This window comes from Quercus robur, chromosome 4 (assembly GCF_932294415.1).
Source record: "Quercus robur chromosome 4, dhQueRobu3.1, whole genome shotgun sequence".
Lineage (NCBI taxonomy): Eukaryota > Viridiplantae > Streptophyta > Magnoliopsida > Fagales > Fagaceae > Quercus > Quercus robur.
In genome coordinates, this window is record NC_065537.1 from 8,145,128 (window position 1) to 8,158,710 (window position 13,583).

At 38.1% G+C, this 13,583-nt stretch overlaps 1 protein-coding gene across 2 annotated transcripts; it reads left to right on the forward strand.

Moving 5' to 3' along the window:
* The first annotated feature begins 11,316 nt into the window (after positions 1-11,316).
* LOC126720500 (proline-rich receptor-like protein kinase PERK10) lies at positions 11,317-13,136 on the forward strand. Of its 2 annotated transcripts, none has more exons than XM_050423009.1 (2): positions 11,317-11,976; positions 12,784-13,136. In XM_050423009.1, the coding sequence occupies exons 1-2, from the start codon at positions 11,474-11,476 to the stop codon at positions 12,857-12,859; spliced, it is 579 nt and encodes a 192-aa protein (XP_050278966.1). In that variant the 5' UTR covers positions 11,317-11,473; the 3' UTR covers positions 12,860-13,136. The 2 variants fall into 2 exon arrangements, with proteins under 2 accessions (XP_050278966.1, XP_050278967.1); XM_050423010.1 differs by having other exon boundaries at positions 11,317-11,970.
* Positions 13,137-13,583: the final 447 nt, after the last annotated feature.

Below are 13,583 nucleotides of genomic sequence, written 5' to 3' on the forward strand. Positions count from 1 at the left end.
TGTTATTTTTACTAGATATACTTTGTGTAGGGACATGATTTGCGTTAAACCACTGTTGAGTTGGGTTCGCACGTAAATGGACCCATACAATATCATTTGTAGAGAATGGGATCGAAAGGCTAAGTCGTGTTTACCCGGTTGTGGTTTTGTTAAGGAGCTCATATATGGTTTAGATGTATCCACCTCTGTAACCCCTCCTCTTTTTCCCGTGGGACTCGAGAGCCTCTTCTTTAGGTTACATATTTTTCTTTTATACTAGCATGCGTTCAATTTCCCTCGTCCACGTGTAGGGTCGACCTTTCCAAGACTGATACTTGTCCCATCAGTCTCAGACCTAAGTCGTTGAGAGTTGTTGATAAAGTTAATGGATAAGGCTCTGTTAGGCGCAGAGATATGTATGGGGAAGGTGGCAAAGGAAGCCTTTCTTAGATATTTTAGATTTCCCTTCAAGCACGTCCCTTTACCTTTCTGCCCTTGTTCTTGGGTCAGCCGAGGACTGCACTGTCCTCGGCTGCTTCTCCGGGCCAATTGGGCCATACTATTCTTGAGCTCTGGCCATGACCTTTTCCGGCTTAGGCCTTTGGACCCTTCATCAGCAAATGGGCCTGGCCCGTCCATTATTGGACCCCACAATAGCCCCTCAAAACCCTGCTGTCCGGCCTCTTGATTGGAGAGGGGGGTTTTGGTATCTCCAAGCCTTTATTACGGCTCATTTAATTCGACCCTTCCCTGGCGTTGGCAATTATCCGAATGCCCAGGAAACGCTCCTATCTACGAGATATCCTTTTTGATTTAGCCTTTATCCGTTCTGTCCGTTTGGCTACCCGAAGTAGGTCTTTAATGTTTTTCCTTCACGAGACCTCTCGAATTCAATGGCTACTGATAACATGGGGGAGCGGAACAGTCGCCTTCCTGCTGGCAGATTTCCTTAAAGATCAGAACATGTTTAATGCCATCCTCTTCGTCCCTTATATAAAGAGGGTGGACATGAGTTGTTTCTTTCATATGTGAATCATTTAATCCCCCAGAAAACTGAAATCCTCCGATTATACCTTGACTCATAATACGTTCACCACAGTCATAGGTGATGAAGAAACCTCCTCCGTCCCAAAAATACCTTGTTCTGGCTAAGCTCGAGATGGCTCGATCGGGGCAAGGGTGGCGGAGACTCAAGATTTGTCTCGCCTACCTTTCAGCCAAAATCCGAAGCAGGAACTCGTCACGTCGCATCTTCGACGTGACTGAGCCGAGAACACACAGCATCATCACCACCCGCTCTCTCATGAGCATATCTAATGTGGTTCCGGTGTGCTAGGAGTCAGGACTGGGGCAGGAACTAAATGTCCCTACTTCTTCCTCTCTTTGTTCACTGGTGCCACCTTCTACTTTTCTTTCTTCTTCTTTCCACCACCAGCTCCATCCTGGGGCTTTTCCTTCTCCCTCTTTTGCTCCTTTTACTTTCTTTTCATTGCTTCCCTCTTCTTCTCCTCCTTCTCTTGCTCATGTCCTCCATCTTCCTCATTCATCTCCTCCATCTTCTTCCTTTGCACTCTTCGGCGACAAGAGCTTGCTGAAGTGCTTCCATGTGTTCCAATTCTTCTTCCTTCTCCTTTATCTTTTTCTAAAAAGGTTCGTCTCCTGATATGAGTAGCACTGAGGCAGAGATTGGAAAAGCTTTGAAGGCGAGTTTAAAAGGCAGCTGATTATTTACTTATCTATACTGCGGATGCTAGTGTTATTTTGACAGTTCATTTTTTGTATAGGCTTGTTTAAGCCCTTCTTTGTACGTTGTAACAATTTTCCATATTAATAAAAGTTGCCATTCATTTATTTCACATGTTCTATTTTCATGTTTTATAAGTTTACACACGCTGCTCGGCACAATAATATAGCATTTGAATTCATGGTAACTAAGGCTGAAATATTTGTTAATAAAAAGACGCCACCACAACTTTAATAAAATTATTATTATCCGACATAACAATCCGACCAGTGAGAAACGAGGCTTACCTTAAATTAGCCGAGATGGGGGCTAAGTGCTAGATAAGGTGTAAGAAGTAACTGTCCGAGGATATGTCACCTTCCCAATGAGTAGTTTCCTTGGGCTAACGATCATCAAGCCATTTCGTCATCTCCTGAGCATACTAGCCTTAACCTTTTCCAGTATTTGAGCCGAGAAATTTCTCCATCCGAGCAGTTGATTTCCCAAAAGGCTTGAGTCCGAGGACTTCGTAGCGCCTAGGTTCTGCCTTAAACTTAGATGTTTCAGTACTTGGTTTCCCCATAGGTTTGGGTCCGAGGACCACACAAGGCCTAGGTTCTGTCCAAGATTCTTTGAGTTTAGTTTCTCTTCTTCCTCAGGTATTTCACGAGGTGCCGAGCAGCAAGTTGTCCTCGGCAACAGTTATTCCTCGGTGGGGGCCATTGTCCCTGGGCCTCCATGCAGAACAGGCCTGGACCGCGAATTTACTTGGCCCATAACTTTAAGGGTATTTACGTAGTTTATGGTTACGTGGTGCTTTCTGGCGTCCCAATGCTCGAGGTGCACCTTCCAGAGACTCCTTTAATCCCCTGGTTACAGGTGGCATTGGAGATTGAGCCTAAGCCATCTTGTCCGTAGCGTTCCTGGGGGCGCTGCGTGCATTAAATGCCACCACCTTATTTCTTTAAATAAATAAGTAGAAGAGAAAGTTACTTCACCCTCGCACCAATTCCTTAGTTTTCTCCCAAATCACAGCTCCTATACTCAGTGCTGTCCTCCCTTAGCATAACATGTTTGAGGCGAGAGTTGGGAAGAAAGAACTCCCTCCATCACAGAAGCGCCGTGCCCTTATGAGACTAAAAATGGTGAGGTATGGGCACAGGAAGCATAAGTTCAAGAGAGTGCTCCATTTCAATCGAGGGGAAAGGATGTCTCTCCCTCTTTTAGTCAAAACCCGAAGCAGGTTCTGTTCATGCCAGAATTTTGGTATGTCAGAAGAAAGATTTTCCGCCATCAGCGCCTCTGCTTTACGGCAGGCGTATATTTAGAGAAAGCCCCTCAGCTTCCAACTCCCTGCGCCTTTCCTTCAGCGGTGTCAGGCTCAAGTTGAGTCTCTTTTGCTGTTTGAGTTGTGGGCGAGTGAAAGCATTGAGGAAAAACAACGTCTTGGAGCTGTAGCCAACCTCTCCTCTGATCTACTTCCTCGGCTTTTACTTTATTCTCTTGTATCTTCCTTTCTCTTTGGTTATGTAGTGATCTTTGACACAAACTGATTCTAGTTTTTCATTGTACACTGTACTATCTCTTTGCTTTAGTAAAAAATGGCGATTTCTTTACTTGTTTTGAATGCTGTTCCTTTGATAAAACTACTTTGTGAGTTGGTGTGCTCCATGTGTGTGTTTCTCCTCGGCAGTATTTAAAGCAAGAACTCTTGAAACACGATCCAACTAATTCTAGTCTATCGACACTATCAGGCAGAATAATAATAACTCATAGTAAGTTAAACTTAGGAAACTAACCGAGATAATGGTTGATCGTTCCGTAGTAAGCACGAGAATATTGTATGAGGACGACAAATTCTAAATAATTCATCCGAGGGAGTGACCGAGCACTGCATGACTTCAGTTATGCTTTTGGAAACATGTTACTCCATTCCATATTGGTCCCTCTAGCGTTGAGGATCCGAGGGCAAACTAGAGAATCCATGTAACACAGCTTTTCCTTTTAAGTAGTTGGTTTCCCCAGAGGCTTGGGTCCGAGGACCATACAAGGCCTTGGTTCTGTCCAAAACTTGTATTGTCTTTTTAAGTAGTTGGTTTCCCCAGAGGCTTGGGTCCGAGGATCATACAAGGCCTTGGTTCTGTCCAAAACTTGTATTGTCTTTTTAAGTAGTTGGTTTCCCCAGAGGCTTGGGTCCGAGGACCATACAAGGCCTTGGTTCTGTCCAAAACTTGTATTGTCTTTTTAAGTAGTTGGTTTCCCCAGAGGCTTGGGTCCGAGGACCATACAAGGCCTTGGTTCTGTCCAAAACTTGTATTCTCTTTTTAAGTAGTTGGTTTCCCCAGAGGCTTGGGTCCGAGGACCATACAAGGCCTTGGTTCTGTCCAAAACTTGTATTGTCTTTTTAAGTAGTTGGTTTCCCCAGAGGCTTGGGTCCGAGGACCATACAAGACCTTGGTTCTGTCCAAAACTTGTATTCTCTTTTTAAGTAGTTGGTTTCCCCAGAGGCTTGGGTCCGAGGACCATACAAGGCCTTGGTTCTGTCCAAAACTTGTATTCTCTTTTTAAGTAGTTGGTTTCCCCAGAGGCTTGGGTCCGAGGACCATACAAGGCCTTGGTTCTGTCCAAAACTTGTATTGTTCTTTATTTGCTTATCCTCCGAAGGTTTAGCTCCTCGAATAAGATGGGGGAAGCTGGCCTGATGTTTGAAGCCCCTAGGCTTGCCCATGTCGTTGACACCGTGGAACGTAGCCCCTAGTGGGAGCTTATGTTGGAATAGCAACCATGTGTCGCCGGTGATACAGGCACCCTCGTAATCCCTTGTTCGACAGAAGCTCAACTTCGCCACCGCTCGAGCTACCTCGTAAGCCTTCCCACAGACGGCGCCAATTGTAGGGACATGATTTGCGTTAAACCACTGTTGAGTTGGGTTCGCACGTAAATGGACCCATACAATATCATTTGTAGAGAGTGGGATCGAAAGGCTAAGTCGTGTTTACCCGGTTGTGGTTTTGTTAAGGAGCTCATATATGGTTTAGGTGTATCCACCTCTGTAACCCCTCCTCTTTTTCCCGTGGGACTCGAGAGCCTCTTCTTTAGGTTACATATTTTTCTTTTATACTAGCATGCGTTCAATTTCCCTCGTCCACGTGTAGGGTCGACCTTTCCAAGACTGATACTTGTCCCATCAGTCTCAGACCTAAGTCGTTGAGAGTTGTTGATAAAGTTAATGGATAAGGCTCTGTTAGGCGCAGAGATATGTATGGGGAAGGTGGCAAAGGAAGCCTTTCTTAGATATTTTAGATTTCCCTTCAAGCACGTCCCTTTACCTTTCTGCCCTTGTTCTTGGGTCAGCCGAGGACTGCACTGTCCTCGGCTGCTTCTCCGGGCCAATTGGGCCATACTATTCTTGAGCTCTGGCCATGACCTTTTCCGGCTTAGGCCTTTGGACCCTTCATCAGCAAATGGGCCTGGCCCGTCCATTATTGGACCCCACACTTTGTGTTTTGCTTGATTTGTGATTGAATATGATAGTTTAATCTTGGCTTTCAAACAAAAAGAATTATGATTCTGCTCCAGTTAGTATTTTTAAACTTATGTAAATTTGAATTGTTATTATATTAGTTGTGTAAATATATATAATTAATTTTCATATGCAAACCTATTTTTTAATTCTTCTTTAATCATATACACAGGGAGAGAGAAATAACAAATTACTAAAAAATAATAATTTAATAAAATGTAGTGTAAAATAAATAATTTTATGCAAGTGTTTTTGAAACTTGGATATATAAAATTAAAAGTAATTTTTTTATATTAAAATAGACATAAATTTTTACATAAGTTGATAAGTAGATATGAAAGTTCTACTCTTAGGGTTGCAAATTTCTTCGAGGATGAAAGAGGGTCCTTTGTGACTGATTAGATGTAAGAGTATTACAAGGTTGAATTAATTACAAAGTAATCAAATACTCGAAAAAGTTTGAATATCCTCGTTTGTCAAAAAAAAAAAGGTTATATGCAATATGGAGGCAAGGTTGGCGGTTGGCACTTGGGCTTGTGGTTGATCTGAGTTTGTATTTGTTTGATATGGAGTTTTTATTTTTTAAGTGATATTTGAAGAGAGTAAAAACATTTAATTTTTAAATGGAATAGAAATATGGAGTAGTATTTGAGGTTAATTTTTTTTTCCAGAAAAAATTTGATTTAGTTATCTGTAAATAATAAAAGAAAATTTTAATAGATGTCTCAAGAATAATGATTTAACAAAAACTTTTAGAAAATTTTTGATCTTTTTAACCAACAATTAACTTAACTAAAATAACAAAATTTAAAGTTTTTCGACCTAGAGACCAATAATAATCATGCCAACATTTCCAATGTACTTGTCCTCTTTTTCAATGATAAAGGATAAAAGCAAACAAATAGACACTCATAAAGAAGTGCCAGTAGCTGAACATGTGATCTGTAATCTGTTTTTGTTTTTTTTTTTTTTTTTTTTTTTTTTTTTTTTACTTTGCATAAAAAATAATAATAAATGCATAATCATTTTTCTAATATATTTCTAAAGTAGCTTTACTTTTTTTTTTAGACAAATTAATTGTTAAAAATACATATACCTTTTTTTTTTGAGAATAAAAAAATACATATACTTAATTACACTTTTTCACCAAGTTGAAATACATTGCTAAACCCGGAAACACATTACTTAACATTACTCTAATCCGCTAGGATGAGATAAGTATGATTACGAGATAGAAAAAAAAAATTGTTGCGGAGAAGCCGAAGTCCTCCACGAGAAAGATCACAGCGTGAAGAAGGAAAGTATATGCTGTTTCTGAAACTCCAACTCAGCATCCATGTGGTGTTTCTAGGTCCAATGGAAAATTGACATATGTATTAAAAAATTAAACATCAGCAGCTCAGTTAAATTAAAATAAAAAGACAAAAATGCCCAAAAATTTTCAAAGCCCCGCCATTAAAACAAAAACACGCATTTTTCCTTTTTTGAAAATCAAAATCTTCTCTCCATCTCTGTTTTCTCTCGCACCGCTCTCTCCTCCAAACCTCCATAGCCACTGCCTAGCATCATCGCCGGAGCTGCCGGACATAACCAATTCCGAAAAGATTGGTCTTTGTCTAGTAAAAAAACCTCAAAATTATCTCTCATTCTCGTTGCTTCCAACCCCAAAGCTAGAAGATTTCTTGCCGTTTCCAACATCTATATCACAAAAAAGTTTTCTTCTCTTTTTCTATTTATTTATTTGTATTTTTTTTTTCCTTACTCAAAATGGGTCTATCTTTTTATGATGTTGGATTTGGCAACATAATCTTTCTTATTTTTATAACCAAATCTTACCTGAAATGGTTTTATTCTGTTATGAGATGAGAACATCTGATGTTGCAAGATTTGTATGATGATGGATTTGGCTTTGCAGGTCTGTTATAGGGTTGAGATTTGGTTGTTTTTATTTAGGGAAGAGACAGATCTAATGGGGACTTAGAGTTGGAGTTTGGAATTGTGAGTTCGGGGTTTATTTGCTATCATTGTTTTAATTTGTATTATTATCTTATTATCAATGTCTATAAACTTTACATGGGATTGGACTGCCTAGATTAATTTTGATGGTTCCTTGTAGCTAATTTATGATGCTATTCATGTTGTTAGTTTGGGGTTTAATAGCTATTATTCCTTGTTTGAGATTGTATCCTATTTATTATCAATGTCTATAAACTTTACATGGGATTGGGCTGCCTAGATTAATATTGATGGTTACCTGTAGCTAATGTACGATACTACTCATGTTGGTTGCCAAGCCGAACTAAGATCGTATAGTGCTAGCCATGTACTTTGTTACTTGAATATAGGTTCTACTGTTATGTTTAGTATACATTACATTTTTGTTGATATAATTTTTTTTTTCATGGTGCAAAGATGGATGTGTAGTTTTGTTCTATTGCACAGTGAAAGAACATCTTGGATAGTATTTTTTAGTTAGCATAGTTGAAAATTTGGATAAGTGATGGTATAGCCAAACATTAATTATAGCTGTCAATTTGGAAAACTTTTGTAACTAATGAAGTTACTCAAACATGATAGATTTTGTGTATGCTTGAGTAGCTTCTAGTTAAAGACTAATTATATGCAAATGATGAAAGTTTTTATGCAATAGTACATTTTATTCTTATATATTATTTTCTATATGTGCATGATATGGTTATTCAAGTTGAAGGATAGTTATGCATTGTCTTCTTTTTTATGACTTTGTGGCTAACCTGATAAGCTATCATCGACAGTCACAATTAAATCACCTTAACCCACTGATTGAAGACAAATCAGCCACCGTGTGACCCATTCCACAGAAAGAAGGAAACCTGACAGTGACTGTAAGTAATTTGCAGTTTAGGTTTCATATTTTGGGACTTGTGTGTTTTGGATTTTGTGTTTTTTAGTTTCATATTTGTGTAAATGTTTACATTAGGTAGATTAATTGTGGATATGAAGTACTGTTAGTTTGTTTGTTGTAGGGAAAGAAAGTTCCAAGCTTCATAAGGAAGATGGCTGGGAGGTCTAAGCAGGGGAGGGCATTTTTTGTTGGTGACAAGCATGGAAATGTGGCACATCCCAGAGGGAAGAGAAGGCCACCGAAATGTGGACTTGTTAGTGAGCCTATTTACAAGAAGACTTTCAGAAGCACGACAGCCCCACCAAGCACACCATGATCAAAGAAGCATGACATAGACAAACTTTATAGTCTATTTTTGGATATGACTAATTGTGTCTTTTCTAAGAATGCAAAAAAAGAACCAAGTGTATAGCATTTGTTTACCTTTTGCACCACCATTAATTAACATGGATGTGAAACCTTAGATAATTTGGTAAATGTATTGATGGTAACACCCAAACATGAGAGGTGATATTGTGGAATGAAATTATGCAGGTTTTTTTGTTCATGGAATTGTTATCAGATGTGTGGAAACTCACTTCCTGGAATAAGCTTCTTTGCTATAGTTACATTGTAATTTAGTACAAAACTACTTGGAAAATTTTGCTAGTTATGAGCTGATTAGTTTGTAATAGACCTTGATGGCAATGTGATGCATTAATGATAGAATGTTTGCATAGAGATCATGAATGATTTCTGAGTACAATGTAAAATATATGGTTCAAGTTAATGGCTTTTCAATTACACATATAACCTTTGATCATTGGAGGAGCCAACTTTGCTTCTGCTATATCAGGTTATGATGAAAATGCTGCTTTTGTCTCAGGAGTTGGAACACTTGTATAAATCAATGTTAGAATTCCTCCAAAAATATACAATTTGAGATTTCATGAACAAAGTGCCATGTTTATTTATTTATTTTAATCTTTCAAAACAGACAATCCATCAAATGGGTGACAAAGTACATTACAAATCATAACAATAACATTAAAATCTAAATTTGATCCAAATTAGCTAAACTTTTGGCAAAGTCTTTTTGTGCTCCACTCTAGCCCCATTGCACCATATCATAAGAGTCACAATAATTACAAATGCAACCCACTATAACAACAATGCAATCCTCAATTTTTTTTCCTCCTTGTGGTGTACAATTAACTCATCTTGATCAACTCTATCTTTAGCAATCTTTTGCATGTGTTCTTGTAGTCGACATATAACTCTGTTCAAACCAACAAAGAATGCCCTCCCCCATTCAGACCTCCCAGCTCTCTTCTTGGTGAAGCTTGGAACTTTCTCTTCCTACAACCAACAAACCAATAGGTAACACATTATAACCAATGGAACCTAAGAAATTGAACTCAAATAACTATTGAGATAACATCAACTTTAGCTAACGTATCTCCAGCTAAAGTCAAGGGATCAAATAATAATGTTTAAGATTCTTATGTTATCCAATCACTACAAACTGATAATGTTTAAGAGTTCTTATGTAATCCAATCACTATAGTATAGCTATCTGTTGTGTCATCTAGTAAAACAGATCTTTGTATATGATTTAATATAAATATAATTGGTGACTGTTACTTAGAATTAATTAAGGAAGCAAGAAACAAAATATTTTGTATTAGTTTCTTTAATAATTATTTAACAATGGGGTAGGCTATGTAATTATATCAACAGAAATATAATATCTACTACACATAACAGCACTAGAACCTATATCCAAGTAACAAAGTACACTGTTAGCAATATATAATCTTACTTCAACTTGGCAACCAACATATTAATCTAGGTAGCCCAATCCCATGTAAATTTTATAGACATTGATAATAAAATAGGATACAAACTAAAATAAAGAATAATAGCTACTAAACCACAAACTCACAACATGAATAGTATCATAAATTAGCTACAAGGAACCATCAAAATTAATCTAAGCAGCCCAATCCCATGTAAAGTTATAGACATTGATAATAATATAGGATACAAATTAAAACAATGATAGAAAATAAACCCCAAACTCATAATTCCAAACCCCAACCCCAAATTCCCATCAGACCTGTCTCTTCCCTAAACAAAAACACTCAAATCTCACCCCATAACAGACCTACAAAGCCAAATTCATTATCATACAAATCTTGCAACATTAGGTGTTCTCATTCCATGACAGAATAAAACCATTTCAGGTAAAATTTGGTTATAAAAATAAGACAGATTATGGTGCCAAGTCCAACATCAAAAAAAGATAGACCCTTTTATTTTCAGTAAAAAAAAAAAATACAAATAAGATGTGAAAAATACAAAAAATAAATAGACAAAAAGAGAAAAAAAAAAAAAAAAAAAAAAAAAAAAAAAAAAAAAAAAAACTTACTTCCAACCCCCAAAGCCGGAAGCGGCCCGCTTCCGGCTTTGGGGGTTGGAAGCAACGAGAATAAGAGATGATTTTGGGGTTTTCTGACCAGATAAAGGTCGATCTTTTCAGAATTGTTTATGTCCGACAACGATGCTCCGGCAACAACGCTAGGCACTGGCTATGGAGATTTGGAGGAGAGGGAGCGGTGCGAGAGAAAGCAGAGATGAATAGAAAATTTTGATTTTTTGTTTTAATGGCAGGCTTTGAAATTTTTAGGGGCATGTTTGTTTTTTTATTTTAAGTTAACAGAGCTGTTGATCTGTAATTTTTAATACATGTGTCAATTTCTTATTGGACCTAGAAACACCATATGGATGCTGAGTTGGAGTTTCAGAAACAACATATACTTTCTCGTGAAGAAGAAGCTGTCGATATAGCCACTACACGAATCCAAATCTTCTGTCTCACTTTTCTTGCTCCACTATATACTCCACCAATAAAAACTTGCCACGTGTTCACCTAATTAATTAAATACTATCATTATTGACTTATTAATACTACCGTTATTAATTAATAGTAGTATTTAATTAATTAGGTGAACACGTGGTAAGTTTTTATTGGTGGAGTATAAAGTGGAGCAGAAAAAGTAAGACAGAAGATTTGAACTCCCACTACACTAGCCATATTGATGTAGTCACTAAGAGTAGGGGTATTTTAGGCTTTTTAGCAGTGTAAAAAAAAAAAAAAAAAAAATAGTAAAACAATAACACAGCTGGAGCTGGGTGGAGTGGTCGGCAAAGTTTGTAATGGAAAACCGTTCTCCTCTTGCTCTTACTGTAGCTGAGTCTCACACCACCGCCTACCAAAAAATGCTGCTACAAGCAACTATAAAATCCTGCCTTTATATGGCTATTTCATTTTCAGAGCAAACGAGTAAAACCTCTACACCCAAAATCCAAATATACTTTCACCATGGCTATCTTGTTGTTCACGTTGTTTACCATCGCACCCCCACCCCCACCACCACCACCAACCTTACCCCCTATTACCCCTCCTCTCACTTCGCCTCCACCTCCCTCCCCCCTTACTCCACCAGCGCTGCCGCCGCCGCTAAAGTTTCCTCCATTCCCACCTTTCCACCCATCGCCACCACCACCACCACCACCACCCCAAACTCTGCAACCACCAGACACCACACCACCACCACCAAGTCGACCACCACTCGTGCCGCTCGCGTTGTTGGGTATCTTAACTCTAACAGGCGGCCTGTTAGTCGTCGTTGCCATTGCTCGCTACAACGGGCCTCGTAACGAGGAGAATCTGGAGAGGTTATCTCAGCCGGAGAACTCAAACCGAAGGGTACCGGAGCCTTACGAATTGAGCGATGTGACTGTGAGGCCTGAATCTAATTGGGTTGCAGACCTGCCGGAGCCGATCAAGAGTCCTGCTGCTGCTGTGAGGGTGTCGGTGTATAAGTAGTGAAAGATAATTTCTTTTTCTTTCTTTACATGTTTGTTTGGTTTGGATTAAGATTTATCAAAATGGGATCGGATTGTGTAGTTTACAATTTACAGATTCAGCGTTCTATTTTGTTGTGTGAACTTACTTTTTCCCATCTGCTTGGATTTTGTTTTTCCAGTTTTTAACATTTTGTCTGATCTGACTATTTGGGTGTTTGAGTTTCTGTAATGGGTTTTTTTGTTATTTAACATAAGTATTTGTGGTTCTGTACAAGGTCTTTTTTTTTCATGCGTGCTAGTTGTTTAAGGGAATGAATGAACTGTTTCTTATCTCTGTTCTGTATTGGTTTGTTATTGCATTGTTGAGGTTCTTAGTTTGTTCTTGAGGTTAGGAGCTAACAATAACGAATAGTATTGCCATTGTATATCTATTTGACTTAATTCTCTGTTTGGAGCTCCATTTTATTGATTTATTTCATTTCTAATGGATGTTACATGATAAAATGCTTGAACTATTTTTTTTTTTGGTTGGTTAGTACGGATTTATATTAAGCTAAGAAAGCAGAACAAGGTGAGAGCAAGTCATTACAAAACACCCCAAAACAGAACTGGGGGTGAGGGAAAAACTACAAAATCTAGGACTTGGCCTATTCCCAAATGCTTGAACTACATGATAATCAACACATCAGCAATTTGTTCTTTTTGTTTGTAAAATGCAATAATCACATGTCCATTGTAGTCTACTATGCTTGGTATTTGTTTCAGCCACTAGAGAATGTTGTATTGATTCTAATACTCCATTGTTTTGGTTTTGTTATGTAGATGGATTACAAAAAATTCAGAGCCGCCGCGCAGTTTCATCAATCCTTACTTGGGGGGCTATGCTATTGGATGGTAGTAGTTTATATACTATTATGTGCTTGTATTATGGAACAATGTTAAGCTTTTTGGATGACTGAGTATTACAACTTTGATGAGAATTTTAGTTATGTAGGCCGACAATCCCTAATGTCATTTAAGTTTCTCCCCCCCTTTGTTGTTTATTTAATAATCGTGTGTTGTGTGAGTGTTTGAGGCATAGCTGGGAATCATAAATGGGTTTGTCAATGATAGTTAGATTTGAACTGTGTTGTTTTTCCCAACTAGGTCAAGCTAGATGAAATCCTGTTTCTCAACTTGATTTGCATTAACTAGATCTTTCTTTGCTTGTGTCTTAGTGTGCCACCATAGATGTAGGATGTAACAAGCTTGAGTGCTGGTAGCTGCAAAGTATGAGTTGCCTTGTTCAATATTTCATGTACTTTCGAGTATTCCTAGCATACTATGCAGTGACATGTCCTAGTACATTTGCATCTTATACGCAGTTAATCACTACAAAATTCCTATGTTATTAACCGTTAAAAACAACAATGGGCTGTTGGCCTGTTGTAGAGCGCAAACAAATGTTGAATGTTGAGTATTCATTGTTGTTGGGCTAACATATTGTCCCAAGCTCAGCTAGTAAATATGGGTAATGTATGCGTACGTACATAATTTTCTAAAATCAAGGTAAAATCTAATTTAGTACCTTCACTTTTATTCCAGTTGTCAAATTAGTCTATGAAATTTAGTTTTTGATAATT